The sequence below is a fragment of the Chinchilla lanigera genome, unplaced genomic scaffold, assembly GCF_000276665.1.
Source record: "Chinchilla lanigera isolate Chin_1 unplaced genomic scaffold, ChiLan1.0 scaffold00040, whole genome shotgun sequence".
Taxonomy (NCBI): Eukaryota; Metazoa; Chordata; class Mammalia; order Rodentia; family Chinchillidae; genus Chinchilla; species Chinchilla lanigera.
The window spans coordinates 11,740,127-11,767,002 of NW_004955441.1; the positions used below are offsets into that span (position 1 = coordinate 11,740,127).

At 38.5% G+C, this 26,876-nt stretch overlaps 1 protein-coding gene across 4 annotated transcripts in view; it reads left to right on the forward strand.

The window, feature by feature from the left end:
• Camkmt (calmodulin-lysine N-methyltransferase) overlaps positions 1-26,876 on the forward strand; it is a 376,955-nt gene that overhangs the window by 286,188 nt on the left and 63,891 nt on the right. For 3 of the 4 annotated variants that reach the window (XM_005390948.2, XM_005390947.2, XM_005390949.2), the window contains exons 4-6: positions 23,478-23,538; positions 25,454-25,508; positions 26,620-26,683. In XM_005390948.2, the coding sequence (XP_005391005.1) occupies positions 23,478-23,538; positions 25,454-25,508; positions 26,620-26,683 (180 nt within the window). The remainder of the gene's footprint in view (positions 1-23,477; positions 23,539-25,453; positions 25,509-26,619; positions 26,684-26,876) is intronic. The other variant, XM_005390950.2, reaches the window with a different exon arrangement.

Genomic DNA, 26,876 nt, shown 5'->3' on the forward strand with positions numbered 1-26,876 from the left:
CTACATGGATCAGAATTTCTTCCTTTTTTAAAAGCTAAATAATATTCCATTGTATGTATAGATCACCTTTTGGTTATCCATTCACTCATCTGTTATCTCCATTCTATAAATGATGTAATTGTGGCTCATTCGAGTGAAACAATTCATTGAGATTGGACAGCTTTTCCCTGTGGGGAAAGTCTCTAAATTCTGTCTTCCATCTTAGTCTCTCTCTCTCTCTCTCTCTCTCCTTCCCTCCCTCCCTCCGTCCCTTCCTCCCTTATATTTTTAATAATAATCTCCATATGGCATTTCTTTATATTCTACACTTAACCTTGGTACTAAATGTAGTTCCATATTTTCAGTGGACCAAGTGGAATATCCTCCTAATGCTTTCAGCTCACCATACCAAAAAACAAGCCCATCACCATTTGAGCCTCAAAACATGCTTGTCATTCAAACCTGCCTGGTTTTGCTAATGACACCGCACATTTTCCAGGCACCTGGTCCCTAAACCTCAGAGTTATCCTTGAGAATGTTTTCTCCAGTGGATCCAAATTCAGTAACTCATGAAGTCCTGTCAGCAAAAATATAAAGTACTACTCAATAGCTAACTTACAGCTCACAAGGTACCTTCTGATGTTTTGTGCTTATTTATGACTTCAACTGTAGTTTCGGATATTTGTATATTTTCTAAGTGTTTTCCTCTTCCTGTAGCCTTCTTTCCCCTCTCTTCTCAAGAGAAGAATGGAAGGAGCCCTGAATGGAAGTCTCTGGTTTTCTCTGTGCATGTTTTGGAAAGATGGCTGACTCTCCTACTGATTTTTCTTTACCCATAATTAACTGTCTTGTCCCCAACCCCATTTTCCTCTCATATCCTTGAGAATTTTGGTTCTCTGGTCTCTGCTGGGAGCACAAAATCCCCAGGAACCCTGTAGCAGACTTGGGTTGAAATTCATTTAGTCCCAGTACTACCCTAACAGAACCCTCTTCCAGGCGTTTATGATTTGGATTTCCCAAATTGTTCTGCAGAACTATCTTGGGTTTCTTTTGACTATTAGAGTGCAGTGGAGAAATTCAAGAGGAAAGTATGAACTCAGATAGTCGAACTCAAGGGGGAGGTGTGGGTGAATAAATCCTGTAAGAATACTGCGACCATTCGTCGGGCTGTTCTCTTTGACCCCCTACCCCAGAGCCCCAAGATAGGTTAAATCTTATGAACGTGGATCAAACCTTGGCAATTACTGTATGTGATATTCGATGGCTGCCACACGCTCAGCTATCTCCACCCTCATTTTCCACTCTGAGTATTTGCCCCAGAGGAGAAAGTTCAAGAATAAATGTATTACCAAATTAAAGAGAAGCTGTCTTTGGACTTCAGAGAGAACTGTAAAGTGACCGAGACTTTGATTACTAGTCAGGCTTCTAGATGGTTTATTAAAGAAGCAGTGCATTATCCATAAGGGGAAAGGAATGCCATGTGCTACACTGTGGGCACGGAAGTTCCTATTTAAGGAGAAGCAAATGCATAGCATGCGTCATGTCAGAAAACTCATTTTAATGTTAACAATGAGTTGGGTATTCTTGTAGTTATGAGAAAATATTGCAGCCTTCATTGCTTCCCACAAATAAGTTGCTGGAAGTAAATGAGGTGTGCTATTTCAGTACCAATTTAGCAAGACCTCCGCTCTATTATCAGCAGCACGCACAGTCGGTTCGGGGCAGAATGCAAGCCACTCTTGTCTGTGAATAAGCATCAGGCCGACTGTGCAGGACGATAATTGCTCTGCCTGCACTTCCTTTGGCACCTACTGATCTCCGCTAAGTGGTGAGTAAAACATATTTTTGAAGGAATGTCAAGCACTTCTAAAAATTTGAAGGACTCAGTTTTTGATTGTTCTTTTCCTTATGTTCGAGTTTGAGGAAAGTTCACACAAAGCCGTTGCACCGCTGCCATTACTGCTAGCAAATGTCTTAAATCGTAGGGTGCCAGTGTATCTGTGCTAGGCATCTTTTAATCAGTTGTGTTTTCTTTTGCATTACACTGTGACACTGGCTGGATGTGTTGGGATATCAAGTGACTGACTTCAAATGGATGGCAAATTCACTAAAGTGAAAATGATTGTGATAGTTCTCTCATTTCCCCCCACAGTGTATGTAAAACTGACTTTTAAAGTGTTTAGGGGATAATGGATCATGTAAGGTCAGTACTAGGCATGGCGGCCATGGCTATTATTTTCCCTTTTCATGGGAGGGTGCTCAGCAAAATGAGATTGTCACACTCTTTTTTTGAGAGGACAGCGACAGACAGTTAAAAGCCTCTTCATGTAAGGATGTTATTTCATAAAGACACCAGCACTGGATTATCCCCTTCACTTTAAACTTCTGCCAGCTTGTACAAAGAGATAAAACAAAATAGCCCTGGTCCCAGGGGTGGGGAAGTGATGGCCAGCTCAGCCTGGGTCCACAAGCTTTCATTTTGATTAGTCACATGTGAGGAAAATTCACTTAGGCTGAGAGGTAAATTTAATACCAGTTATGCCCATGCTGTTCATATCACAACCATTTTCACATGATGCCACTTAATTCCCTAAGAAGCAGAAAGGTAAATCGGTGGCTGGCCAGCAAAGGTGTCACAATGCATTAAGACCAGGACTCGCTGCAGGGGATAATGGTTCTGATTGCTGTTGACTCATGTCTCCACCAACTGCCTCATGTAAAATAAGTGACATTTAAAAGACATCAAGATGTGAGAAGAGGTAAGGGACAGAGAAAGAAAGAGAGAGGAGGGAAAGAAGTAGGTGCTCTAAACTTGCCACCAGAACGTGCAGTTTCTTTTCCACCCTAAGTGGTAGGAAATGATAACTCGACATGCCATGGGTGACCTGTACTAAGCTTTTAACTTCCTGTCTTGTGGTTTTAGGAGAAAAAAATCTGTAAAATTGCTTCTGGGAACTGCTCCAACATGTTATCATTTATTTCCAATTTAATTTTTTTAACTTTTATTCTTTTGCCCTCACATATCAGTCTATTCATCTCTTTAAAAGCTTTAGGCTGAATCAAGTTAGGCAGTGGTAGACAACAAGAGGCAGTCTCCTTTCTGAAGGCCCATTTATGTCTATTTTTATAAAGAGAATCAAATTCCAGTTTACAGTAAGCATATGCTTCAGTTGACATCTGTTTCTAAGACTTGGATGCTTTGTTTGCATAACAGTCACCAATAAATGGCCTTGTTTTAAGTCTGCTCACTGAGTTGTATGTGGGTTGTTCAGCTGGGGATTTTAGTCGCAGCTGATCCCCTACCGCTCATAGCTGATAGGAAGGGGGAAAATCCGAGAAGCCCAGTCCTATTTATTAATGCAGATTTTAACATTCTCAATGAACCACTTATCCAGTGTGATTCGGCAACCAAATCCTTATTTGCTCAGGCAGAGGAGGGGGTGTCCTTCAAAGTGCTGAATTAAAGCTTACCAGCTTTTTTTTTTTGGAGGGGGAGGGAGACAGGGAGGAAAGTCCTTTCTTTAGCCAGTCTTACAATTCATGGCACAATGAGATGGAATCTTTAAACAGGACATCATAAAACAAGCTTATGACTAATGCATTTATTGTACACTAAAGACTCTCAGGTATTTGTAGAGCCCTTAATGCTGCCCTTTTGCACAGAGTCTTGGTGATTTTTAACTCAGTACTGCTTAAATATCAGTCTGGAGTTTGATAGAACAGGGTTGTGTTTCCTTCATTCAGCTGGTTGTTGCATTTTAAACCCCACGTGATTCCACGTGCATGCAAAACAAACACGACATTTAAATATTTCGGGATGTGCATGTGACTGTCGTTGGGATCATTGCTGCTAATTAAAGAAGTTACTACTTGCATTAAGCTGTTTCTAATACAAAGCTAATCCACAGCCCCTATAAATCTGCCTCTGAACGGCATGCCAGTAGTTGAAAATACTAAAGGCCAAGGATAGGGTCTATGTGCCTTAGAAAGTAAACCTGATTAACAGAAAGCTTTCTTTTAATTCTCAGTTTTTACATAGAGGAGATCTACCTTTAATGTATTTGAAAATATACTGTTCACTGACTTGAACATGCTAAACTTTTTTCCTGAGTTATTGTGTAATATTCAGTAATCGTTTATGCAATGTGTAACATTTTTCAAGGGGATTTACATATCAACTTTTCTTGGTGGAATCAACAACAGTGGCATGAAATGTATCTACTCCATTTACTCTTATCCAGTGCACCTACTTTCTTTTTCCCTTTAATTTTTATATATGGTAAAAATTTCATTGAAGAGAGATTTTAGATGACAGCACTGTAATTTTAAACCCAATAGAAGAGGTGTAAGCAATTTGAGCTTAGCAGAAGCATAATCTTAGGTTGTCAAGAAGAAACCCATTCTCCCTATGCTAATCAATCAGTGTATCAACCAACCAATCATCTCTTCAGCTTAGCATATATCCTAAGGTTTGATATATCTATTAACTGCCCATCATGCAGCTGGTCTCTGGATGATGAGATTCCCCCTATCTTGGCATTTGGCAGCAGACGACTGAACTATCACAGACTCAGATAAATACCAAAGTGGAGATTTCAATCCTGTTCCTGAGTGCAGAGACAATCCAGAAATATTGAAAATATTCTGAAAAGAGAATACACTGAAAATTACATTTCTCAACACCATGGTGTGTGCGAAAATTGTATATATTACAAGATTTTCCCTCCCTAGGCACAACAGTGTAAAATAAAATCACTCATTTGGCAAGCTTGGGATGTTGGTAATCAAAAGAATTATTGGAGTCTGCTATGAACTCTTAATTGCAAGGCAAATGACATGCAGATATTTGAATAAATAAGACTAATTTAGGTGATAAATTTCCTGAAAACAAACAGAAACTTAGTTCATAATCATTGTGATTCTAGAACAGAAGTCACTATTTTTGAAGACTGTGCATTTCTTCCTGGCCTCAATTCAGAGATTCCTATATTGGGTAAGGTGCAGCTCAGGTTATCTGCAGCCTCTTCCACCAGCTGCTATGTCTGGGCACGGACCGGAGGCACTGTTTCTATAAAACTATTTATTGAGGAGTAGAAACCAAAAGTGACCTAAATTCAGTTGCTACGTGTCTGTGACTATGTCGAAATTGGAACGAGTAGGATTCTTTTCTTCAAACACTGATTTCCACCTTAGGAGGTTAAAAAACAAAATTCTCTGGAAGATGATGATGTCTTTCTTACACCACTGTCCAAGTCTCTTCCTCTGAAAAGAAACTTAGGTGATGGATTTGGGAATTGGAAGTTCTAGCCCAAATTCAATCATTAACTAGCTTAACTATTTGCTAAGAAAGCCGCTTAATTCTGTAGTCCTTATTTCATAAGTTGACATTTCAGTGAACACTCCGAAAAGTAGTAATTGATTACTTTCACGATATTCTTCCAAAGGTTGTTTTAAATGTCAGTCATGGTAAGAATTTAGACTTCTACTATGGTATTTGTTCAGCCAAACCTCTCAATGCTGTCGGGCAACATAAGCAGATGAGAAATAAATTCTAACCTAGCTAGATAAGATGCTCTGGGCTGCAAGCCATTCTTTCAATCATTGGTTGAGGGTGGGGCAAGGAGGAGGAATGATGGAGTTCACGGTAACATGAACTCTGCTGCTGGGGAGAGAAGGAAATCTGTTTTCTGTCCCTGGAAGTCCAGCATGAGTCCATAGGCACCATGATGACTTCTCCGCTCTCAGCAACTCAGCCCGTGCACTTTGATCTCAACTTAAGAACACTCATGTGTCCTGGTGTGAAAGGTCTGGTAACAATATAACAGCTCTAGAATTCTTGTATTTTTCCCAACAGAAAGATAATTGTGGAGTCAAGTTCAGAGCAATGGTTCGGTTTAAATAGTATATTTTGAAGCCCTTCTCAAGGAGTTATGATTCTCAGAGAAAACATTTTGCTATATGGGTTAAGGTTACAAATTTATCATAGCAAAGAGAACGGGCAGGGGAAGCCAAACAGAGAATCATTTTCTCTCTCTCAAGTCACTTAAAGGACCCATTGTGAACTCATTCCAGGCTCCTATGATTAGAGACCAACCTGTGTATAGATATCCACAGATAAGCCTCAGATATGAATACCTACAACGCAGGCTCTGCCGGATGCAGCAAAAGGATTCATTTAGAGAAAGATAGCCTATTGAATGTGGATGCTTTGTTGTTGGCCTGGAAACTTGTAAGCATGCACATTTCAGGCCCAGAACAGCCTTACTCCTCAGAGCATCTATCCTGACTTCTTGTGATAATTGTCCTGCCAGGTCACCAGATTGTGGATATTGATAAGAAAGTCAATCAAAGTGGATTGAGGGCAATTAGAAACTTACCCACACAAGAATTGACCTGTGATTGTATTTACAGGTAGAGTCAGGTCCTGAGTAGATGTAGCATATAAGGCTCAGCAAATAGATCTTGCAAAAGAAGAGGGATTCATGTTTTTTTGCTGTAAGTTCCAGGTTTAAAACTGTTTGCCACTGTTCTACATAAACACAACATGCCTTCTCCTGTATCGCTTAACGTGTCCCTGAGAAGCAAGCAAAGAGCTCCCTGTGCTCAAGGAGCTTATGTTCAAAGGCAACATAAAGAAAAAGATGGAAGAATTTTTATGAAATCATGAAGGGGATATCTGCAGTTTATCAAAATATGAATAATGTTTTCTTTTGAAAAGAAAAGCTTACTTTCAATTATGAATTCTTTTAAACAGAAAAAAGGCGAACATTAAAACTTAAAACTGGAAGCCAAGCATGCTGGTGCATGCCTGTAATCCCGGCACTCGGGAGGCTGAAACAGGATGATTGCTGTGAGTTCGAGGCCAGCCAGGACTGCAAAGTCAGTTCCAGGCCAGCCTGAACTGCATAGTGAAACCCTATCTCAAAAAGACAAACAAAATAAAATGAAAACACCTTACAGCTGGAGTGAGGGTTAAAGTTAAAACTAGAGAAGACGAGATGGATCAAAGGGAGGCTGAAAGAATTAAGGGATAGGGGAATGTAATAGACAAAGTAAGATGCTCTTCTGGGGCTGCTGCTGGGCTCTGTTCTGTGGGTCTTGTCTACATTTTAGGGAGGGAGTTCTTTTTAAGTTTAGAATATACTGGTGGTAGAGAGGGACCATTCAGCAACTATCAGGCACCAATGATTGCCCACCATTTGGAGCTGGTGAGAATCTCCCTCAGACATCTTTTCCAACTTGCCGTTGGAAGAACCACCATTAACCAGTACCTAGCCTATGAGTCTCTGCAGGATTCTGGAAGCACTATGCTCAGCTATTAAGCAGTGGGGCAGAGGATGGAAGAAAGCCGGCACAGAAGGAGAGGGTTCATAGTGAATGCTTTATAAACACTCTAAATGGGTGAAAAATAATGACCCCTGACTTCTTTGTGGTTCTTAACTCATGCTGCCACAAGATTGGTTATAGGGTCCATATCACACTGTGATATGAAAGTATTAATTGAATAGGGGCAATCAGAATTTCTATGTGAATAATGACTTAGAAATAATATTCTGCTGGATTCAACAATGGAATGGAGAACCAAGGTTTCACTTGGCTCTACAGTTCTCTTGATGAGGTCAGATTTTTTTAAGCCCTGAGGGTAGATACATTTTGTGTCCTATTTTTAACTCTTAAATGCAATATGAATTTCTTTAGAGTAACTTAAGAAGAAGGAGGATAATTAAGGGAAAGAAAAATGGGAAAGATGCTCATATTGTTCTGTAGCTTCAATTTGTGACTTTCTGAAAGATACCTTCTAGTCTCATCTTAATAGTAATCCTGTTAAAAACAAACCTTTGAGTTTAGTTAGCAGTAATAAATTCATATCAGTTTCTTAGTTTGGGGGTCTAAGATGTTTACAATGGAAGAAACTCAGTGAACCTCAGAAACTCTCTGCACTGTCTTTGCAACTTTTCTATAAATCTAAAATCATTTCAAAATAAAACATTTACTTAAAGAGAAAAGCCCCAAACATTGTAGCCATCCTTTCCAATGTGCGTGTTTATACAAGAAAGCCTTCAGCTCTACATTTGTGGGAATATTTTCTTAATGTTTCTGCAGGCAGATTTTAAGTTTTGTTTGGACAACCTCTAATTGTACAGTAACCATGAGAGACTGTTAGATTTAAATTTGATATCCCAATAAATTGATGGCTAACCTTTTATTTCTGTATCCTGCCAGACAGGTTCTTAGCTGGTCGTGATGAAATGCTCATTTATCCAATAATGAATCAAAAAAGGAGGATTTAGAATTAACTAACTTCTTGGAATACCACCCATCACTAAAATAAAATAATCTCTTAGCATGTTTTTTAGCTAAAGCATACTGTAGGACATTGTAATTTGCTACAAAGTTTGTATTTTCTGTTAGGCTTGAGTGTGGTGTATATATGATCATGTAAAAGTCTCTAATGGTTACTGTAAAATCAGAGGTTGTCCAAACAAAACTTAAAATCCTAAAACTTTTCTCTCCAAAGTGTGATAATTCTTGGCTACATCAGTAAACAGTTTGACATGTGTTTGAACATAATTCAGTTTTTTTCTATTAGATTGTCTTTGCTTAAAAGTATGTCTAATGAAGTGTGTGACTGTATAATAGAGGAGACAGTATTTGATTTTTAATTTTTACATTAGTTTCCACTGTGTTATATGCCCACTTGATTTTTTTTAAAATAAAAGACTAATATAAAAATAGATACCTATATCACTGAGTTTACCACATTGTTTCACTTATGTTTTTGTGTTCATCTTTTCCCCTGAAAAGTGAACTCACTGAGGGACAATCTGTGGCCTTAATATCTAGCTTGCCACAATATACGTGTAAGGATTCAGTAAATATTCGTTTGAGTGAACAAATGAATGCAATCATATTTAAATTAATTACTTTCATTTTGAAGGAAACCAAATAACCACTTCTTGATTTACTCTCTTCACCGCCCTTTTTTTTTTTGAGGATGGCTCACCATTTGGTCTGTTTCTTATCATTGCTATCATTCAGCTACATATACTAACCTTTCAAATCTGTAAAAAGTATTTAAAAGAAAGAGAAATTGTTCGTGTTTCAAAACCTATTGTAATGCATTTTCAAATATGTCAGACACATCTTTGTTAAAATTAAACCAGGGATTGGTTTTGAGCGAATAGCCCTATATCCTTACAGATGCTGTGGATGGATGCATCTAAGCTGCTTATTATATTGATGGGTTTTGCTGCTCTGCAGCAAATGAAAACAGGCAGCTGCTTCCTCCATCAAAGCAAAAAGCAGCCTGAGTTTTTATTAACCGAGTGTTCATTTCTTCTATTGCCAAAATTCTTACACAAAACAAAAGAGCAGTTTTAGCACATTATTGCTTAACTAGACATGAACAACTGACAGCAAGTGATAAGCCTGTCTGCTTTTCACAACTGGTAATCATTTTTGGAATAGATGTTTTAATATAGTTGAATATAAATTTTGTAATTTACATCTACAATGGTACGTAAATTTATAGATCCAGTTTGTTGCAGGAGAATGAAGGCTATAATCACAAAAGGCTTTTCTCAGTGTTGTTTAATTTTTAATGACTATTTGAAAACTGGGGAAGAAAAATGAAATCAAATTCATTTCTTTATAAAATAAAAAAGAGGTGTTAAAGACAATCATACAAGTTGGTTGGAGACATTTGTAGATGGCCCTGATGGAGCAAGACCGCTGTGCTTACAGCCAGGACGTGCTTAGCACTGTATTTTCACATTAGTTGCAGTGAGCTGCCCATGTTTGTGCAGCAGCAGAAATTTCTGGAGAGCAGACTATCCTTTTGCCTTCACATCAATGAATAATGAGTGGAAAGACAGGAAGGACAGACGGAGAGAGCCCTGGCCATTTTATAAGGCTGAGATTCTCAGCTAGGTCTCATTATTTCTTCTTCCCCTCTCTCCCCCTCCTCCTTCACTACCTGAAAATCATGTATTTACTTTCAAATGGAATGGTAGAGAGGGCTGTGTTTAAAGTAGCTTTAGACTGAACCTCAGTAAGATGTTGCCTTATTTACCACATCAGTTTGCTGAATGGTGTTTTACCTTTTGGAACTTACTAATGCCAATTCCTGTTATAGGAAGGAGGCAGTCCTCCTTCCTCTTTCCCCACAGAGCAGTGATTCTTTCCCCAAGGCCATAAGAAGAAGATCTTGGAATAAGGCAGTTTTGATACACTTGGATGCACACCTTCTAAACAACCTGCCAAAGCAAGTTCTGTTGTCTACCTAGCACAATGCCAGGGCAGTTTAATAAATGTGTGGAGCTTTCACTACGTGCCGTGTGCCTCCTGAATACCATTTTCTCCCCAGGAAGGCTTGCATAGGTTCACAAGGCATGTACTCCACATGGACCGCATGGCTGGCAACTTATTTAAAATTCAGCCAGTGTTTTCCTACAAGTGAGGCAAAGTTGGACTCCAAGACAGAAAGCTGCTTTAGAAATCAAGTTCTGCAGTCACTGGTAACTCTGGAGAAGCTCACTCTTGACATTTTGGTATGCCATCAGACAAGCCTGTGTCTTTGTTGGTGAAGTGGCTCCATGTTGAAGATAGGGAACAGTACTCATTATTCCTACTTTATTTTCTGTTCCATCCCATTTGACTCATTGCTGCTCTTATGTGATTTTCAAGACATATCACAGTTCTGTTTTCAAAAGGAGCAGGGTGATTTCCTGAGAATTATGGCCTGATCCCTCCACTCTGAGACACTGAAGTACAACAAGCCCTCAGTAACAAGGATGTTACTTGGAGGAAAACTGGCAATGCAAATCCTCTTCCTCCTCCTTTTCACAGAAGAATATGCTGTGTTTCTGGGGAAATCCAGGCCATGTTTTCCCTCCTGCTAGGAGCTCTCTGGTCTGATTTTCTTGGTCCACTTTTCTTAGAAATGATTCTTCTTATTTTCTAACATCCTCACGGACCATCGGAGATGGAGCCTTTTCTCACCCAGGTCCAAGAACTCACATTAGGAGATGTTCTTCAACCTGTGCTTCAAGTCCTCAGCAAAATCTGTTCTGCCTGAACTGTAGTCTTGTTACCCTAAGAGGGAGGAAACTCATTTGAGAAAACCATGCAGCAAAGAACTGCGTGCAATATCGGAGAGGGAAAATTCTGCTTGGAGAGGCTATTTTTGATGTGCACAATTGATTACATCAAACCACTTTTATTTCATATATATATAATTATTATTTGTCAATTAAAAATAAATCTGGAGAAAAGAGCTTTCACAACTAATGTATATAGATGTAGAACAATTCCTTTTGGAAGCTGTGAGATTTGATTTTAAAATGAACTTCTAATGCAATTAAAGTAGCATGTTGTAACGATTTCACTCTTAGGACCATTTTGAACTCCATATCAAATATTTTCTGTTGGAGGTTTAAATTTGAGATTATAGTACAAATAAAACATTGTAATCAATCTAATTTCTTTGAAATGTCATGGGTTAGAGCCCATTGAGACTTTTATAGTTTCTTGGTGGAGGGGTGGGGGAGAAAAGTACAAACAGAATGATCTATAGCCACTCGATTTAGAGTTGGAAAAGCCCTCAGAAATCAATTTGACCCTCCATCTCATTCTTGGAAATAGAGCCCATATGTGATCTGTCCAAAGTCCCCAAATTAGTTATTGACAGAGCCATGAGAACTAGAAGCTGCCTGTGATGCCAGGATCAGCCACTGTATTGGGGCAACATAGTGTAGATCAGGCTCCAGAGAAGAGTGTGGGAGCGCAAATCCTGCCTTGGCACCTCAGCTGGGAGTTCTTTTGTGCACCTCATTGTGCCTGTAAGCCAGTTATACTGAGTACATGACTTACAGGGCTGCTTTAAGCATTCAGTGAAATAATCCATATAAAATACAAAGTCCATTATTTGCCAGGTAGTAAATATTCAGTAAGTGATACTGTTGGCACCTGTAATAATAATTAATAATATAGTCAGTCATAGTAGCAAGCAGGAACTGAGCACTTACTAGATACTCTTCTAATAATATTCAGTCTATATTCTGACTGGATGTTATTATCACTTTCAGATAAGGAGTTGAGGCAAGGGAAGTTAAGTAATTTACTAAGGTCACAAAACTTTGACAGAGCCGTCTTCTAAGTCCACGTCTTCACCATACGAGCTGTTGCAGCCGTGGTCAAGGCTGCAGCTGGTCCCCCTTTCTCAGTGGTGCTTCCCATCTGTCGCTCACTTGCCTTTCCAACGGCTGCTCTGGCACTGACCGTCAGACCCATAGCTGAGCCTCTGCGGGGTGTTCTCCCACACTGCCTGAGTGTCAGGACCCTTCCACCTTTCCCATACCTCATCATCAGTACGTTAAGACGCATCTGAAGTCAAACTTAAATTTTAAATATTAGTGTATATTTAATCCAACCACACTCATCAGCAGACCGCCTTGTAGCCTGTGACGAGTGTTTTGTGGAAACTACTCGGGTAGTTTTCTTCGCCCTTCCTGTCTCCCAGATGCTCATTCTTTGTCCTGCTTATAGTACAGTTGGATTTCCCAGGAATAGGGGAAGAAACAAAATTGCAGAACGACTATGTGCCCCCCCCTTTGTAACTTAATGGAAGGCAGCATCTCCCAGAGATTAAAAATAATGACGAGTCAAATTAACCGGGTTCAGCTTCTAACTCTGACAAAGTATCCATCTGATTTAGGTGGAGTTTTCTTAATCTCCTTTTTCCTTGGCTTCCTCACCGTCTCCTAGTGCCTGGGCGGTGTCAGCATTTATTAACTGTCAGAATGTCCCAGGGCAAGCTTCTACCTGCTTGCTGCCTTGAGCTATACAGACGTTCCTTTTTACCCAGGGGTACTGGTATGCTCTGTGACCCAACTGCAAAAACAAGAGGAAGGCCTGTACTTAGTAATTTATTGGAGAGCAGGAGAATAAGTATTGTATGTGTATATACATATGTGTAAACTCTATAAATATATACACATATGTATACATATATACATATGTAAATATATACACACATATGCATCTGTATATCAATATATACACGTATATGTATACAAATATATACATATATAAATATTTATATATATGGCTGCTTTAATGTAAATATATAATTCCCTGGCTTGCGTGCTTTCCTGAATAGAAGTATTTCAACATGATAACAACAGCAACAGCCCCAGTGACAATATCCTAACTAATTTGCTATGTGCCAACCACTGCTCCATATACCTTACCTTGCCTGTCTCATATCCTCTTAGTACCCTAAGAGGGGACAAGGGCATTGCCCAACGGTGCTGGCTAAAGAAGCAACACCCCAACCCTGATTATTTTCTGTTTCCGTAACATGATTTATTTTTTTCGCAACACTAGTCAGTATCTAAGATAACCTTCTTTATTGTCTATTGCCTCTATTAAATTATTTAGGGAAAGGTAGTGTTTTATCACTGCTATGTCCTCAGTTTCTAGAACAGGCATGATTGCTAATGATTGTGCATTCCACAAATGAATGAAAAGGCCTGAAAACTTTAAGCACCTGGCTAAAATCACAGGACCACAAGGGCCAGTATTCAAGCTGAACTCTTACCTTCAGAATATGAGATCTGCTTTTCTATTGTAGCTTTGTATAGCCTAGAGGCCTCATAGAAATAACCCAAAAACATAAATTAAGACATAATCTAACCTAAGCTTATCATTTTGCAAGGAGACTAGTGAAGCTCAAAAAGGCAGAATTACTTCCTAATATCTCACAGTTTGTTAGGAGCAGAGCTAGAGTCAGACTCCAGGCTCCTGGGTGGTGTTTTTTGCACCATGAATTCAGCCTCCTCAGTTCATGTAAAATTGAAGGAAAATCTTGTATATGTCTGCTGTACATCATCCGCCCACTTGTTCATGCCACAGACCTGAGTCACAATTGACACTTCCCTCTCCCTTACCACCCCCTTCATCTAATTAACTAGTAAGTCTTGTCAGTGTACCTTCTAAATATATCACAGATTGTTCCACTTTTCATCTGTACTAACCATTCCCCAAACCACCATCACTCTTACCTGGATAAATGGAGTCACTTCCTACTCTGCCGCCTCTTCCTTCTTTTCAATCTGTTTTCTTTAGAGTGGTTAGGATTATCTTCTAAATGTAAATTTTAACATCCACCACTCTGCTGCTTAAGACATATTTATATTTACAGTATGCTTTGTGATTCTTAGCATGGTCTTTGAGCCTATGTGTTATGGTTTGTTCCTAGATGTCCCCTCAAGGCCTCATGCATGCATGGTGGGGCTTTTTGGAGCTGGCCGGATCTAGGGCATGTGATACTGGGATTAAGGGTGTGTGATACTAAATCAGCCCACTGATTGGAATTAGCACAGTTCTGGATGTGGCTGAATGGATTTACCGAAGATGGATACTATGGGTTCTGGCCCTTAATTACCCCTCCAAACTCATCTTGGGCCACTCTCTTCTCACTCGTTCTATAGCTCCACTGACCTTATTTCCACACCTAGAACATGGAGCCCTTTCCTTCTTCAAAACTATGTCATGGAGTTCTCCTTGGATGGTCTGCTCTTTCCATCTCCATCCCCCTCTTCCTGCTCTACTTGTTCTGCATCCACTAGATCACAGCTCACATGCGGTTTATGCAGGGAAGTGTCCTTCTCATCCTCTCCCCAGCCAGGTTGGGTCTCCTGTGGTATGCTTTCATGAACAAGCTCTATTTTTCCTATGTAACATTTACTATAGTTGTAATTAGGTACATTATTTGTGTGATTATTTAATGTCTCCACCAACTAGTTAGATATTCCCGTAACTATACTGTCTCGTTCCCTGCTGATCAGTAAGCAGGACCTTAAACAGAATAGATACCCGCTAAATATCTGTGGGGCATTCTGTAGTTCTCTTTTTGATTTCCACTTTAGGTTGATGTCAGTGACAAAGCAGAAATGTAAGTTAGACCAAAGGATGAGGACAGAGTACAAACACTGAAAATAGTCCAAGAAACTTAACTGCCTACCCCAGTGTGAGCAGCTTTTCATTCTAGCAACATCCACCAATGCATTACCCTCTGAAAGGTTCCTCAGCTTAGCTGAGGGTATGCTGGCATTTTTACTTGAGCCTCATATTTGCAGGAGGGCGTACTTCTGATCCCCACGTTGCACGTGATCACTTTGTTTGAAGGGAGTGGAGAAAGGTTCTGCTTTAGTGGACATCAGCTGGTCACAGAAAAGCTACGTCTCTGCTGTGAAAACTGGAGTGTTGTCTTCGTGGAGTGAGTACAAGCCATTAGAGTGAGAGGAGGGAGCCAGCAGGACTCCTTGTTGGATGCTGTCTGTCAAAGCCTTAGGACTTCCCTCCAACCTGAATGATGGGGAAGCAAAAAGCTCTCAAGAAGTGATCTAGAGGGCCCCATGCCTAGCTAGATACTCATGTCATCTAATTTTAGGGTTTGCTCAGCCTTCAGGTCAATAATTGATATTTTTTTTCCAGATTGACAACAACAACAAAAAATGGCATTTAAAATAATTCTAAACTAGCTACTTCACTGCAAACAACAAAGTAGTTGCATACATCAAACAGATCACGTTGCCAACCTTCCCATCACAGTGACAGCTGACATTTCGTATTTTAGTGTTGGCTAGCTACAGGCTTCCTACAGCTACCAAGTCCAACAGGCCCAGTTCTGATAGAAACTGTTTCAGGGAACCAAGCCTTTGTTGGACAAAAAATGTGACAAATGCAAATACCCATAGGAATATAACACAGTATTCTTATTTTTTTCCAAATGGCACTCCTGTCTAGCCAGTGCTTCCAGGGAGGCTCAGTGGATAAAGAAGGCCTTTTTTCTTATGAAAAAAAAAAAAAATTACTTGACTCATACAGGAACCAGTAAGGCATAAGTAACAACATGTTTCTGAGTAACATTTAAGGGAGGGCCCTGTTTTTTTGTCATGTGTTTTAGAGAAAGTTATCTAGAATAAACTGTTAATTAAAATGTTTTGTGATGCTTTTTCTAAATCAGTACTTAAATGTCACTTGGGCATTTAGCTTAATCTCATTGGTTGATCTCAAGAGTGTAGTAGGAATACCTATAATTGATTGATAAAAGCCCGATGAATTTTCTCAATGAAATATTCAATGAAACAAAAAAGTCCTGAGATGTTACCGTTAGTGTTCTTGGCTTGTAAGTTCTTTAAAAATTATTTTCATTACTTTTCCAATTTCTCTCCATCTCATGACACCCGTCCAGTCACTGTTCTTCCTGATCATACTGCAGCTGCACCATTCAGAGGTATTCGTGCTTAAATGTACATTGGGAGAGATAAGAATAGTCATATTCTAAAAGTATCCTGCAATGTTATATGCAAAAGTTAAAATATCCTTGGGTTTTAGGTAAACTTGGAGATTTAATAATGCACTAAAAATGAATTCCTTTGAGAAACCACACTATTACCATTTTAAAGGGGTGTTTCAAAGACATAAACGCACACAGATAATAGAATGGAAATGCATACATTGGTGTAATTTTTGAAACTGGAGGACAAATGGATCAGAAGTCATTAAATTAGGAGATATGAGAAAGCCAACAGCCAAGAAAGTGAGAATCAACTCAATTGATATTTCTGAAACCTTGAAAAGCTAAGTTGGGTGTGGTGGTGCAGGCCTATACTTCCAGCAGTCAGGAAGCTGAGGCAGGAGGATCACTGTGAGTTTGAGGCCAGCCTGAACTGCATAGTGAAACCCAGTCTCAAAGAAAAGAAAAGAAAAGCTGAGAAATAGGTAGCACCAGATACTTTTAAGAGTAGGATTCACAGGAGACTAAAAATAGGATAATTTGTTGAAAGTTGTTTAAGGGGAAATTATATGCTCATTCCAGGCTCCTGGGTTACTGTCTCTCTTCTGTGACAAAACAAGTTGGAGAAGGTTACAAGTATTTAGTAAAGGAGGAAGAGGTTTATTCTTTGGAGGGAGTTAGACTGAAGTTTCCAGAAGCAGGTTGTAGAAATTAAGTGAATTTATGCAGTCTGAATGCTGAGCCCCTGTGGTGGATTAACTAATGCGCAACTTGTCATACCCAGCTGAACTGAATGAATGTGGTTCTGGGGTGGAAGGCAACAACCCTCAGGAGAATTTGAGGGGAAGATGCTACTACTGTTGGTTCTCCTGGAGAAGCTTGTTGTGCTGGTTTTCCTGATATGAGCTTAGCTGTTCCCATCACTGGAGGAGCTCGGGACCTCGCTGTTGCTGAGGATGACTGTGGTACTTTTTGTGACCTTTACTTTGAGCATCGCTCCCTGGCTCCACTGCAGGTCCCTCAGTCTGCTGACACAGGTCCTTCATCCTCCTGGAGCAGACTGTCTAGCTTCCACCACTGACCTTTGGGCCTTCCCAGTGCAGATCCTTGATATACACTTGAATGAGACATTGTTGTGGTCTCTAGGCCTTCAGCTGGCCTTGTGGAGGACGTTGTCATGGGATCCAGGCCCTCAGCTGGATTCTTTGGGTCTCTAGTTTGTGGACAAGTCTGTTGCACTCTTCTGCATTTGACTTTTTGGGTGAATATTATAAAATAGTCCTATAAATTATGTGTCCTGTATTAAATGTATTCCCCAGGGGCTGGGGATTTAGCTCAGGGGAAAAAAGCGCCTGCCTGGCAAGCGCAAGGTCGTGAGTTCGGTTCCCGGTACCAGAGAAAAACCAAAAAAAAAAAATAGATGTATTCCCTTGCAAACCCTGACTGCAGCAGCCCCTGACTCCACCCCATACACATTCAGCTCTTTTGACTTCAGATCAGCTTTCTGTCTTCCTACACTTGCATTTACTGAGAAAATAATGGATTATCAATTATCTGAGAAATTTTTTTATGTGACGGGTACCAAAATCAATGATCAAGAAAAAAATCCAACTTAAATAAAACACACTATATAGAGATAAAAAAATTTTAAACAAACTGTAGTTACTAGTTTCAACTAATTAAGAGAAGATGTTGCATTCACCAAACAAGAATAGGATTCTCTAAAAAAGAATTTTTCAGACACCTGCCATCAGCAACAATAGCACAAAGGAAAATAACAATAAAAAGACTGGAAGATGAAGTTGAGAACTTTGTGAACAAAGTTGAAAATAAGAGAGAGAATATAAAAAAATCAGAGGACATCGTTCACGGGATTCAATGTCCAAGAAATAAGAGTTCAAGAGAAAGAAAACAGAAAAATGAAAGTAAAGAAATAATCAATGGGTCTGAATTATTTCACTTACAAGTATAGTCTCTAGTTGCATCCTTTTATCTATAAAAGTGTCTAGTCTATCCTTCTTTATGGCTAAGTAGTACTCCATTGTAGAAAAAGACCACATCTTTTTTAATCCATTCCTCCATTGATGGGCATTTGGGTTGTTTCCAAGATTTAGCTATGACAAATTACACTGCTATAAACATGGGTGCACATATATCAGTATGGTATGATGTTTTCTGTTTTTCTTAAATTATTTTTTTCTTGGCCAATTATGCATGCTTAAATATGGTAATCTGAACAACTAATCTGAAGACAACAAAATGCAATATAACAACCATTGTTGAATCCCTACCATCTTGTTTAGTGAAGCTCTGTATCATTTCTAACCTTTTAAAATTACTTTTTATTCTCTTTAATTGTTTGATCAATCTTGCATTCTTACATCCAGTAATCTGAGCAACTTCATTGAAGATGACTATATGTAATATAACAACCAGTGTTAATTCCTGTCATGTTTTGAAATCCTGTATTGCTTTTATTGTTTTTGTGTTGTTTTGTTTTGTCTTTGTTGTTATTTTATTGTTTTTTTCTCTTTAAAATAAAAGAAAGAAATAATCAATGGAACTTTGCAAGAAAATTTTGAAGAACTGTAGAACATGGAATCTCTGGATTTAAATTACTCCCTGAATCATGTAATTACAGTTACCTCTTATAAACCCTTCTTCAAGAAACTTCTAAAGGGTATGTAGTGCTGAAGTGAGGAAGCAGGCGGAGACGATGAAGATGAAGATTGGAGGAGATGAAGGCTAGAACGCAGGGGAGAGGCAAAGGAGGCTGGGGTGGTAGTGAAGGTGGAGTCTAGGCTCTCAGCCGTGCACTAAGAAGAGAGCGCATCCGGTCCAGACTGAGGTGGCCAGACGGTGCCAGCGGACTACGCGTGGGGCTGGATAGGATACCTGATAGGAATGAATGTGTTGGGAAAAGAAACTGACAACTGGGGTTTGTGATTGAGTAAGAATCTTAGCAAATGAGAAAAAAAAGGCAATTATGAACTCCAGGAAAAACAGAAATTTACACATGAGAGAAAGATTTGTCATAATTTACTACGTAGCCCAGCTTTACTACATGGACATACTAAAATCAACAGTGAGGAGTGATCTAATAAAAATGTATAATATACCTGTAATTACAATGTTATAATACAACATCAAGCAGATGGTGGGGTGAATAAACAGCAGGGGAGAAGGGTGTAGATAAAAGCAAAACAAGTATATTTTTCATTATATGGGGTTCTCTAGATTTTGCCTAAAACTGAAAAATCAAACAGTAGCAAAATAAATGTATTATGGAGAAATACGGAAGTAATTACCAGAAGTATCAGTTAAATGTGTTCAAATCAGTAGTCTCTGAAGAAGGAAAAAGACTGGACAATACTATTTATCTTATAATCTTCTAATACCAAAAACTTTGAAACTGACTTAAATATCTACCAAGAGGGCACAGGTTAAATGAATTCTAATACCATATAACTCAGTGACTTTTAAAACTATGTCTATGTGTAGTGTATATTCTTAGAAAATAAAATATTTTTAAAATACCATTATATACCCACAAATAACAGTGGGAAAAGTGTGTTAAAAAGAACAGGTATAATAGATGTTTATGTGGCATGTTAACACATACCACACAGTTTACCCAGGCGATTTGAGTACATTCACAGAGTTGTGCAGCCATCCCCACAATTTTAAAAGATTTCATGCTTTCCAGAAGAAACCTCCTACCTCTTTGCAGTTACCTCCCACTTACACCTAACCATCCTGGCCCTGGGCAGCCACTGCACTACCTTGTCTTTATGGCTATGCCTGTTTTGGAGAGTTCATAGAAGTGGAAACATACAGCATGTAGTCCTATGTCATTGTTTTTTTTCTTTTAGTATAATGTTTTCAAGTTCTGTCCATGTATCAGTAATTTGTTTCTTTTTATTGTAAAGTAATAGTCCATTGTAGGAACACCACATTTTATTTATCCATTCATCAGTCAATGGACATTTTAGTTGTTTCCATCTCTGATTATTAATAAGCAACTATAAACACTTCCCACACAAGTTGTTATATGCAAGTGTTTTCGTTTTTCTCGGTTATATACCTAAAGGTAGTATTTCTGGGTCCTGCAGTAACCTAAATTTTAAGTTTTTGAGGAACTACTGGACAGGTTTTTAATGTGATTACATCGTTTTATATTTCCTTTTTTTTTGTTTCACATTTCCAATAGCAGTGCATGATAATTACAATTTTTCTACATCCTCACCAACATTTTTTATTGTCTGACTTTTTGTGGTAGTCAGTTTTGATGTAACGTTATGTAACCTTTAAAAATTTAACAAATTAAATACAAATAAGACAGATTAGCAAGACCCTATCTTGGTAAGGGTTTGAAGAAACAAAACATTCTTATTGAGCTTAGTACAAATCTTATTGGCTTGGTACAAATTTCATAGAAGACAGGTAGAGGATGAATATCACATGTTCTAAATACTTGGGACTAGAAGCAGTATAGATTTTGGATTTTTTAAATTTTGGATATTTACATATACATAATCAAATGTGTTGGTTATGAAACCCAAGTCTGAACGCAAAAGTCATTTGTTTCATATGCACCTTATCAGATAGCCTGAAGTTAAATTTATACAGTGCTTCTAGTGTCCCTCCACTTTTACTGCAGTCCCCTACATCAGAGCAGGTGTAGAATTTTCCATCATTTTGGCACTCCTAAAGTTTCAGATTTTGGAGTATTTTGGATTTCAGAGTTTTGGGTTAAAAATGTTCAACCTATGTTTCAGAATGCGAAATGTACTTGATCTCTGACTAGATTTCCTATTTCTAGACATTTGATGTAAGGAGACAACCGTATCTTGGGAAAACGTGTGTCCTTATAGTGGAACTATTTATAATCTCATAATATCAGAAACTTTACAACTAATTTAAATGTCTACCAAGGGAACACAAATTAAATGAATTCTGAGGCACATATGGAATGTCTAGGCCATTATTACAAATAATAGTGTATTTTTATTGTTATGGGAAGCTACCTACCATGTACTGGTTGGGGTAAAAGCAGATTATTGAATACCTCCATGAGAAGAGTCCAATCATATACAATATTTTCATGCAAAGAAAGATTTTTTGGAATGATGTCCAAAATGTTAACAGTGATTATATTCCTGGGGTGGAATTTTAGGTAACTTTTTTACTTTGTTCTTTGTAGTTTTTGAATTTAATTTAGCTAAAAATCAGTTCCTGTAATTTTTAAAGAAAATTATAAAACTATTTGAAAAGACTATGCATTTTAGAAGTCCCATTTTTACACTTAATCAAGGCTTAAATTTTAGTTAAATACCCTTCCCCTATCATTATTTTTTTAAACCTTGAAGCCATCTACTCAAGGCATAAAGAAATTCATTCTTAAGGTGATTATATCCTCTTAGTGTAGAACACTGTCTTAGGCTCGTCCTTCAGGGAATTTTATTATGTACTTGAGTCTTTGTGTGGTGCTTTTTATGAGGAGGAAAGCTGGGTATTAAGACTTTGGGGTCATGCCAAAGCTCAAGGGTAGGTGCATATAAAAATGGTTCTCTGTCTTTTCTGGTTTGGGGGATAATTGTTTTGGGTTCACATATTCTTTATTCCACTCCTTTAACCCCCTTTGTAAGAGAATGACATCAACAACTTTCTTGGGGGTGGGGGGCTTATTCGTTAGCAACTGTACTAAAGGCATCACATGTATTTTACTCGTTTAACCTTCACAACCATCCTACAAAGTTGATACTACAATTACGATATTTTACAGATGAAGAGCCTAAGACACAGAGAGGTTAAATAACCTATCCAAGGTCTCTCAACTAGGAAATGGCAGAACAGGGACTGGAGCTCAGCAAGTCTGATTCCTAACACTCCACTTTCTCTCTCACTTTCCTCCCAAATATGATTCCAAACACTTGTTGCTAATTTTCCTTGTGCACAAGTTGTCATTTCTACCGGAAATGCCATGGAGACTGAGGTAGTGAGTCGCCCTTTCCAGAGCTCTCTGCAGCAAATGCTGTGTGGAGTCATCTGTTTGCTACCTTTATTTATCAGTTGAGTCTCTTAGGCTACTAACTGCATCCTTGACATCTTCTCTGAAGTGCTTGGATCTCATACTCTTCAAAGCTGGAGATTCATCTGGGGGAAAAAATTAAGACTTTTTTATACGTGTTTCAACTTTGTGCCAAGACCCATTGGCAGAGTGCTGAGTGCTGAGACAGACGTGGGCTATTCTTTCCTCTGACTGCGTGGAATCCTCAGCTCAGGCAGGACAGAACCCCTGTGGCCGGATCTTTTGAGCCTGATTAGTTGGGGTGGGCATAATTTTTAGTAGGTTATACCTTGTTCTGTCAGAGCAATACATGCTCAGTGTAAAAATTTTGGATAATATAAGAAAGAATACAGAAAAAATTAAAAGCATTTATAATCTTACCATGCTGTGATAACCACTAGTAACTGTAATTTCCAAACATATCTGACTTTGCTGTATGCAATCCATATCCATTCATGAAAACTAAGTCTTCTAAATAAATTTATAGGCAATAATTTTAGAAAAAGCCCAACTATGCCATTTAGTGTGTAGGATTATTGTTACAAGGTGTGCCAAAGTTGGTGAAATTTTGATTTCCTAATTTTATACTCCAGTTTGATTTTTTTAATTAAAGAATGGAAATACTTGTGGATATTTTAAAACATTAATATGAAAAGATACAAACAGATATAATGGCCTCAATGTTTTCATTTACCCCTGAAAGTGATTTTCCCATTTATTTATTTATTTATTTTTTGCTTAACAGCCTGTATGTAGTGTAGGCCTTCAATTTATCCTTAATAATTTTATGTGAACAGGTTAAGATCTACTTAAGATACTGTCAAAATGAAAGTTTTGATATTTATGACTTTGGTTGTTATTGTTGTTGCTATTTTGTTGTGATTGGGATTTAGGGAATTTTTATTTAGGATATTTTACTATTATCCTGGGGGAGAAAGCTTATAAATCTCACCGTTAAAATAACAATAACAACAAAAGAAATTCATATGGCATGACATATGACAAGCAATAACTCTGTTAAGTTTGATTGCAGTTGAAATAGCTTGTCTGAGCCTTATTTTTAAAAGCCATTTCGTGTCAGAGTGACTTCTATAATCCAAACATCTATCCTCTTGTGTTTTCTAGGCATCTGGCCGTCTGAAGAGGTTTTGGCTTACTACTGCCTCAAGCACAGTAATATATTCAGGTACAGAGCCGCACTTAAAAGAGATTTGTTTATCCCATCGTGGATATTGAATCAGCATATTAAAAATGCCCTTGTTTCCATTCTTCAAATTAAATTGTTAGAAAGAGGAAGAAAGGCAAAGAGTTCAGAGGAAACACATGTTGCTTCTGAAGAGAATTCTGCATTGCCTTTGGGTACTAATATTGCACAGCAAGCTTTTTGCTCTATGTCAAAGTCTTGATTTCCACTCAAGGCATTTTATTTCACTTTGATTTGGGGGAAACAAAAGTGAAGCTCCAATCAATCCTTGCTGATTGCAGAGGTCAAAAAAAAAAAAAAAAAGACACAAAATAAAGACCTCTTTAAACTTCTGCTGGGGAAGTCAGTACAGAATATTTGATAAATAAATACTTCATAGCTATTATTTAAAGGTTTTTAAAAAAGATATCATCTTTCCATGATTTTAAAGGTGTTTTATGTACTTGGTAGTATGTGTTTGTGAAATACAAATTATTATACAGTTTGTTGTAGAATTACATGCTGTAGAAATAGATGTTTCTGAGTGTTAGTATGAATTATGGCTCAACCCATGGATGGGATTAAGGAAAAGAAAAAAATTGCTTTTATTTTAAAAGTCTAAATTTGTTTAGTAGACCCGGAAAATACAGGTTGTTTATTTTAATTCTCATTATAAAAGTTATCCAATATATACTTCCTGTCCATTATGATTCCAGACAAGCCATTAGTGACCACGGTGTGTGTTTTAACCATATGTACTTACAAGATTGGGTCAATAATATGCATTTTTTTAAAGCTCTCTGGGTCCATATTTAGCAACCAGCCTATAATTGCTTTGAACAACTAAATACTCTTTAAGTGTGTTTCCAAATGTGAATGTCCCATCCTGGCTTCTTCTGCTCCCCTTCCCCGCCCACCCCACCCCTTTTAATTTTTGCTTTTTTTCTCCTCTTGAGGTAATAAACTTCCTGAATTGGGAAGAAGAAACAACCTCAAGAGTCTAAGCATATAAAATAAGAACAGGGCAGTTTTGAATTTGGGCTGCAGAGCTGCCCTGAAAGTCTGGCATTTGCTCATCTCGCTGTGCTTAAGCTTGACTGGAGCTCCAATCAGCGAGCAGTGGGCCAGGGCGAGAATGTCACACGTTGAGGGCTGATATTTAGGCACAAAGGGAAAGGTAAGTGCAGAATGGCACACTAGGCTGTCAGCTTTAACTCTGAGCCGCTTTACTTTCAAGCAGTGAAGCCAAAGCCCGGTCACTGCTCCAGCCTGGGTTTGCTGGCTTAACCATATTATGCCCCTGCATTGTTTACTTGTGGTGCTGTGTTGGGGTCACTTGTGATTTAAGTGCTAATTGCTAAATGCTCTTTGTGTAATTGTGCTTTATGGGGACGGTTCGACTTTCCAAAATGTTTCAGTTTGTTGTAGAATTTTTTTTAAATTCAGGATTGCGTTTATTTGTGTGTGTTGTGTGTGTGACTATAATATAGGTATATACACACCCGCATATATTCTTCGTTTACTTGTCTAACTGTTTTTGAAGGCATGAATGTGGATTAACAGTGTTATCCTTTCCTAACAATTATCTTTCGCTACTCTAGCTAGTTTAGTTCTAAAAGACAGCGCCATTGACAGGGGAAAAAAAAGAGAACCTTCTCAGATTTTTCAGCTCAGCGGTGGTAATGTTGCAGTGAACACTAATGAGGGGACCCCCACTGATTTGCCTGCTTTGTGACTTTTCTATTTCATAATTATTTTTAAAACGCAAAACGACATGAGGTAGCCTAGTCGTGTCTCCACAACTTCCTGGTAGCGTCGTTCTTACTGCAGATGGCAATTTGTTCTTGTAACATATATATCTCTCTGACCATTTTCATCTAATTTGTATGGGTTCTACCATTTCTTTTCTCTCTTTCAGGGACCTTGCTGTGTGTGAGCTAGGGGGTGGCATGACATGCTTGGCTGGGCTCATGGTAGGTCTTTTCTCAATTCCAATCCCATTCAGAGGGAAGAACAAAAGGAAAAATGTTCCAGGGCCTCCAACTGCTGGGTCAGAGAACCGTCAACAGCATCGGCTGCAGTCAAAGCTGCCGGGCCTTGAGAGACCTTCTAGATTGACTTACTTTCGGATCATATTGATTTTAGGGTTGCCTCGATGAGCAGAAACATTTTACCTCCGTGTGGTCAATATTGCTTGTTGTGACATTCCAGGCCTCGCAGTCTTTCTTTGCCATAGCGAAAGCATTTCTTTCTTTCTTTCTTTTTTTTCTTTTTCTCTTTCTCTTTTCTTTCCTTTCTTTCTTGCTTTTTTCCCTCAGATTATAGTCCCATTTGCTAAGATACAGGAATAGCCCGGCAAATCACAGTTGGAGCACCATGATATAGCTGCTAATGTTTTGCCTGCATTATTACACCAACAAACATGATCCAGAGCGCTCAGTAATTAGATTCTTTTGAATTAGATTGGCCATTCAGGAACGTCGTTCCCCATTCTCTGGGTTCTGAGTCATGTATTCAGGAGATATTATGTAGCAGCACAGTGCATTAGACAAGTTTTTATGTCTCTACAAATAAAAGCATATTGTTACACTGATTGGCATTTGACAAACCTGTCGCTCTTATACAATGTGTCGAGGTTACAGCCCAATGTGCGAGCATGTCAAAGCTCACAAAAAAATTACCCTCACAAAGCCATCTGCCTGCAATGCAAAGTTATATGAAGGGCATCAGGCAGTCAGACAGAAGCAGGCTGAAAGGCAGAGTGACAGCCTTGTATGATGGCTCTACTAGATAAACAGAAGCCCACAAATGAAAGCCTCTCAGAATACCATCATCCGCTGTCACAATGCAATTACCGAACAGAATGATAGCAAGATAGAGGCTCCCGCAAATGGAATGATAAAAGTATTGACTGATTTGATTGAATGATTAAAATAATGCAGACATAAAATGAAAAAAGATTGAAGATTGTTACAGAGAAATAGGTGAGGAAGCATGATACTGAAGGGTTGTCACTCCTGTCTTCACTTCTACACAGACAAGCGTATTTGCTCATTGTTTGCTGTGCTCCTTCTTTTTTTTCAGGTTGCTATTTCTGCAGATGTCAAAGAAGTTCTGTTAACTGATGGGAATGAAAAGGCCATCAGAAGTATCCTTATTCAGATAGAAAACGGGTTTGTTGTGCTCATTCCTTTTTCCCGGCTGAGTAACAATTGATATAAAGAAAGACAGCATGGGGTATTAAAAAAGAGGTCCCCGCACACACACATGATAAGTAATTAAGGAAAAGTACAAATATATGAATTCATCGCTTTTGACCACATGGGCGCTTTTTTATTTTT